This window comes from Panthera leo, chromosome C2, assembly GCF_018350215.1.
Source record: "Panthera leo isolate Ple1 chromosome C2, P.leo_Ple1_pat1.1, whole genome shotgun sequence".
NCBI classification, from domain to species: domain Eukaryota; kingdom Metazoa; phylum Chordata; class Mammalia; order Carnivora; family Felidae; genus Panthera; species Panthera leo.
Genome location: NC_056687.1, coordinates 82,495,085 through 82,501,417, shown reverse-complemented (window position 1 = coordinate 82,501,417; position 6,333 = coordinate 82,495,085). Strand labels below are relative to the sequence as shown.

Sequence of the window (6,333 nt, the reverse complement as noted above, 5' to 3'; positions counted from 1 at the left end):
GTAACCCGGCAAAGTCCTCAGCATACAGTGGGCACTCAATAGTTCTGTTTAATGAATTATGAACTGTCCAGAAGTCATCTTTTTATTCACTTGTACACTTTTTTTTGTCCATAAACTTAGAGCTTTTGGTCTCCATCTGGTTTGCTGGATCTCTGGGCCTGTGTCCCAAAGTTATTTGTATTCCACACCGACCTTAACATACTCAGAAATGTTATCTGAACACAGCTGAAAGCAGGGAAAACGGGCAGTAACGAGAAGAAAAGCAGCTCTTCTATGGCAGCTGCAGGGGGGCTGGTTTCACAGTCCCCTCTACACCCATCTCTGGTTTGGTTTCTACTCTCCCTGTTACTCTATGTATCTTTTCTACAGGACTTACCCCCAGAATGAAGGTGGCAGGCATTGCAGAGGCCCCCAGCTGCTTATGTAGATGACCCTTCATGGCTAGTTAACAATGTGAGCAATGCTGGGGTGCCTGGCTGCTCAGTCGGTTAAGCAGTTAAGCTTCTGATTTCGGCTCAGGTCATGATCTCATGGTTCATGAGTTTGAACCCTATAGGGCTCTGGGCTGACAGCTCAGAGCCTGGAGCCTGCTTCCAATTCTGGTGTCTCCCTCTCTCTGTGCTCCCTCCTCCCCCATTTGCACTGGAGCTCTATCTCTCTCAAAAATAAACATTAAAAAAAAAAAAAAAAGAATGTGAGCAATGCTTTACAAGTCTCCTCCAAATGGGAGGTGGCAGGTGGAAAGCAGCAGGTGGAAACAGGGATGAGGGCCCTAGGCTTCCTAGTGCCAGGGGAGAAATCTTGAAGTGGAACTTCTTGGGGTAGTAGGGGATATCACATGAACCCTCCACCCACATGACATATTATTCTAGAATTTTTACAGTATTTGATCTCTGACAGCTTTGGTAGAAGAGGGGACCTTGTAGAGGTTGAGAGAAGGGAGATGGAGAGGACCAAAATGCTAATAGTCACCATCACTGTTTGTGCACTGTAATGAGTTGCCCTGGAACAAGAGCACTGTGGAAGGTAGGGTGTTCTTCAGCTCTGCTACGTATCAAGTTTTCTTCCCATGTTATTGAGGAATATCTGTGACTTTCAGTTCTTTTAAGCAGTCCATTTCCCACTCCCAACTTCTTCCTCTTTTCCTTTCCCTTCCCTCCACATGCCCTATCTTTCTCCTGTACCCCTAAAGTCTGACTACAGGTAATTTCAGGCAAGCCCAATCACCCAGCTGGGTTAGGGGTCCCTCTGTAGCCTTCAACTCACTGCACTGTAACTTCTGGTTTATTTACTTCCTTTCCAGTTCTGAAAAGGAGGACCTTTATCTTGTTTAGCATGCTATCCCCAAATGCCCCAAACACCACACAGAAGCAGATGCTCAGCAAATGTTTAATTTATTAAGTGTACCAGGACAGACTTCTAATTTACTGCATTTTCATTTTTCTCTAGGTACTATAATAGCTAAGCAAATAGAGGTACATGCTAGTCTTTTTTCTTTATACAATATAGACAAAAAGCATCGGGAAGCTAGATACCAATCAGCTATACTGCTGAGTTCCTTCAAATCATTAACATACAGCATTACAATGCTGTGTAATTTGTCCAAGATCACGCAATAAGATGTAAAGTTTTCAATCCATTTTACAAAACCAGCAAAACTCTACAACAAAATCCTACAGGAAAAAGTAGAACAATCTCATTTATAAACATCAGTGTAACGGTATGTAAAATGTAACAAAACATAGCAAGATACAAAACCTAGTTACACAAATTCAACTTCTAATTAACGGCCTACACCCAATGATACTACTTATGACTCAGACAGTAGCTTTCATAACCAGGAGGACCCTGCTGGCCACCTATCCACCAGCCCTCACCAAGGGTGGATACCAGCCCTTTGATTGGCTCTAGCCCTAGCCCTCATACTGGCCTCAGCTCTGGCCTTGGCCCTGGCCCTGTCGGCTTCGTCTGCCAGGGCCTCACGGTACTGCACTGGCCAGTGGTGGGGTTCTTTCTTATGGAGTTTGGCCACGAACCCCAGGACTTTCATCTTGCTGATTTCCAGGTTGCTCCGGGGACCCCAAGAGAATTCACATTCCGGCGGATTGGTGTGAGGCACCTGCCTGTAATTGAGGTATCGCTGCTGCACGAAATCTTCCAGAATAAGCCTCTTCGGGTACCCAAAGAGGAAGTGATACTTTGACGGACGCATCCCCAACCGACGCAGCATCTCCCAGACCTGTGTCTCCCTGGCACTATTACCTTTCATGTAGATAAGGCCCAAGATCATTATTAAGAGACCCAATCTGGGGCCATCTCCTCCCAGATCCTCCTCCTCCTCCTCCTCCAGAGGTTTTAGTTTGTTGATCAGGATGTAAGTGTGGTGCTTGCGGCCAAGCTGTTTTAGCTCGAAACCAAAGACATACCGCAGATGTTCTGCGGCCCTTGCGATGATCTCAGGGAACAGATCCTTCAAGTCTCCGATAACGTATTTCACCATCTCGAAGCGAGTGATGGGACTCTTCTTCTTGTCCTTCACCAGCAGAAACTGCACCAGCTCGGCCACCGTCCGATCCAGACGGCGGTAGGCCCTGCGCCGGGCCAAAGCTTTGGCTGCCAAGGTCCTCGCGCCTTTTGGGGTGAGGGCGGGCTCCGCAGCCCCCTCCTCCCTCCCGGCGCCAAGATCCTCCTTGGAGCTCTCCTGCAGGAGGGGACTCGGGGCCTCCTCCTGAGAGGCGGTCAGGGCCTGGGTCTCACCGTCACGGCCGCCATCCTTCCCCTCGGCCTGAGGGATGGGGAGAGCCCCGCTCTCGGGTTTCTGCAACATGTTTTCGGGAATGCAGGTGCAGAGCGCGTACACGGGCCGAGGGGTGTGCAAGCCGCTGCGCAAACCCCGGCGGAGGGGTGGGACAATGGCTGAGGCGGCGGGAGGAGGACTAGGAGAAAGGTCAGAGGGGGCTTTCGGGCTGCTGGGTGGCACAGCAGAGGACTCGGGACGGTCGCCGCAACGCCGCGGCACAGAACACCTACGGCGCGGCCCCGGCGCAGGCTCAATGCGCGCCCGCGCTCCCGTTCGCCCGGCCACTTCCGGCCAGCTCAGCCAAGATGGAGGCCGCGGGGCCGCGCGAAGCCCCTCCCCTTCCGGCTCCCTCTGGGTTTGGATTTGCGTGCAAGGGAGGTGGGAAGTGTGCATTCTGCGCTTTTAGGCTCCAGAGCCGGAGGGGCTAACTAGGGCTTTTTCGTCCAAAGCACGCAGAATGGGAAATGTTTCCATGGACAAGGTTGAAATAGGGATGGAGTACTAACCACGTCTTTTCAGCAAGTGCTTATTTATAAGTGTGTGTATCAAGGATTTTCAGCGATTTTACTGGTTCAAGTGCATAGTGCAGGGAGGTGAAGGCTGGGAGATGAGGCTGTGGGGGCCAATTAGTGAAGAACTTTGAAGAGGACACTAGGGATATTGAAATGTATTCTAAACACGATGGGAAACACTACAGGGAGTTTAAGCAAGGGAGTGTTGGGGCCAGATCTATATCTTTGCAGTTTGCCCGGTGGCAGTTTGCAGGATGGATTGGAGTAGGGTCACCGAAAGCTGAGAATCCAGTTTGGAGTATTATTATAGTGCAGAATAGGAACTGAGACTTGGCCTGTCTTGTTCACTGGTGTATTACCAGTGCCCAGAACAGTGCCCGGCACCTAGAGGCTCTCCATAAATATTGTAAAATGGATAATGACAGAGTGAGGATAGCATATTATACAGGGATGAAAGAAAAATGATAAGAGATATAATGAAGTACAGCTGGCAGAATTAGCCACTGACTGGAGGAATGGGGAGATTCTTTGACCTCATCAAACTTAGCTAGTCCCATTACTTGTTCTCTTTTTATCCCCAGTTTTTTCCTTTTTCAAATTTTATTTGAGAAACAGAAAGAGCACGCATGGGAGGGTGGGGGGGTGGTGCAGAGCTGGAGAGGGAGAGAGAGAATCCCAAGCAGGTTCCACACTCAGCATGGAGTCTGACCCCACAATCTTGAGGTCATGACCTGAGCTGAAATCAAGAGTCCCACACTCAACCAACTGAGCCACCCAGGTGCCCTGACATACTCCCAGTTCTTTCTCCTCTCTCTCACTTTTCCTTCCTTCCTTCTTTCGTTTCTTCGTTCGTTCGTTCCTTCCTTCCTTCTTTCTATTTCAGGGCTCAGCTTAAATGTCACCTTTCCAAAGCCTTCCTTAATCTCCATGTGTGGAAGTTATTTACTGCCATCTCTCAATCACCATAGCAATTTACATTTATTTAACATCCACTTATATAGACCTTATTATGTACTAGGCTCTATTCTAACCAGTTTTAAAATATTAGTTTAATTCTTATTAAGGTAAGTACTATTGTTATCATCATCCCCATTTTATAGATCTGTCTCTCCTCTGGCATTTGCTATTTACTACCTATGTAATGTTGGGCAAGTTACCTAAACACCCTGCCCCTCAGTTACCTTACCAGTAAAATGGATATAATAGCCGTAACGGTATTATGGAGATGATGTGAAGTGATGCGTATATTTAATGCAGTGCTCTACACATATTGAGTGTTCCATAAGTGGAACTATTAGCTATTACTTATTGCATATTTTAGTGTGTGATACTGTGCTAAGTATTCACATGTATTAACTCATCTAGTCATGACAGCCCTGCCACAGAAATGGTATTATCATTCCCATTTTATGAACGAAGTAGCACACAAAGATGTTAAGTAACTCCCCAACATCCCATGACTGAGATCTGAACCATGGAGTATGACTCTAAAGACCATGCTCTTAGCCACCATATTAATCGATGTTAATTATTGTTGACCATACTGTGCTTTGTATTATTATTATTTTTGTGTTTACCTTGTTACCCTTTAAAACCAAACATCCTAAAAGCTAGGGCTATGTCTTTAACCCTTGAAGAACCCCTCAGAATCAGCATTCACTACGTAATTGTCACTGAATAAGTGACAGAAGGCTTTACTTGTTTCCATAGGAAATAACGTTTACTTTAAGTAAATATCTGTTTGGTTTTTCTAGATATAATCATGAGCTCTTCGTTTTAAAGACTTCTGAAAATATATATCCACTAATACTATATGATAAAAATGGACAGTGTGTGAATGAAGAGAAGGATGTTTATTACAGCCTAGCTTGAGGCTGTTTCTTATGAGTTTCCATTGTGCCAAACATTTTGTGTACAATATAATTTAGTCCTCACAAATCCCTACTAAGAAGATATTATTATCCTCATTTTACAAATGGGAAAATAGTGCTAACCAACTGTCTGTGAAGAGCTGGACCAGCCACAACCACCTAGATCTCTCTATTCTGAAGACTGTACTCCTGACTGTTTTCATGTACTCATGCTAGACTGCCTGGTTATCTGTTTCTCCTGAAGGTAGAGAGAACCACTCCCACCTGGAAGGACAGTGCTAGAGATCCAAGAGGCCATTTCCATATTTCTTTCAATTCAAGAATTGCCAAGGAGATAGGCAGGAGATGTATGCATGGAAAGGAGCATACAGGAATTACACTGAATGGAAAGAATTTTGCAGGACAAATTAGCAGTAATATGACTGGGTTTTAAAAACTGAGTGAATAATGTAATGCTACCCATCAAAAAAAGGAGGAACCACTGAAGCAACATGGATGAGTCTGGCAGACATTATGTTGAGTGAAAGAAGAAAGAGACAAAAGATTACATGCAATATGATTCCAGTTAATTGGATGTTCAAGACAGGTTAACCTAATCTATGGCAATAGAAATTGGAACAGTGGAGGTCTGGAGTGGGGTTGGCTGGAAAGTGGTATGCAGGAACTTTCTGGGAGTGATGGAAATGTTCTGTCTTGATTTGGGTGTATTTGTCAAAACTTACCAAACTGTACCCTTAATTTCTTTGCATCTCACAAAAAATAAATTATACCCCAAAATTATTTTTAAAAATATTTTTAAAATACCAAACAAATAGGCCTTTGGGTATAAGAGGTGGAGGGGGGGGAGCGGTATAAAAAGTGAATGGCTTTGTTTAATCATTTGCCAATCCCTGGATGCTACAACGTTCTACTGGAAGGGACCTAGGCAGTCATTTTTACAGTTTTGATTGTGCCTATCTTATATTGGACAGGCAGACTTTTAAAGCAATCCTTACCTAAGCTATTAAAAGGGAGGAAATGTATACATATTTGGTTGGGGGGTGGACAGCAAAACAAATACTTTGGTGACTACTACCTTGAAACCTTCATGAGGGATGATCTTTTGTAACCTCGAGTAGTCTAGGCTACTGTTTAGTATGTGGAAAGGGAT

At 45.3% G+C, this 6,333-nt stretch overlaps 1 protein-coding gene across 1 annotated transcript; it reads right to left on the bottom strand.

Moving 5' to 3' along the window:
- Positions 1 to 1,382: 1,382 nt before the first annotated feature.
- On the bottom strand, positions 1,383 to 3,086 carry MAGEF1 (MAGE family member F1). The gene has a single exon (XM_042955373.1). The coding sequence runs from the start codon at positions 2,825 to 2,827 to the stop codon at positions 1,874 to 1,876; it is 954 nt and encodes a 317-aa protein (XP_042811307.1). The 5' UTR covers positions 2,828 to 3,086; the 3' UTR covers positions 1,383 to 1,873.
- Positions 3,087 to 6,333: the final 3,247 nt, after the last annotated feature.

Bases quoted from the DNA above. Each gene is read 5' to 3' on its own strand.
- MAGEF1 (XM_042955373.1), bottom strand. From the start codon at position 2,827: ATGTTGCAGAAACCCGAGAGCGGGGCTCTCCCCATCCCTCAGGCCGAG.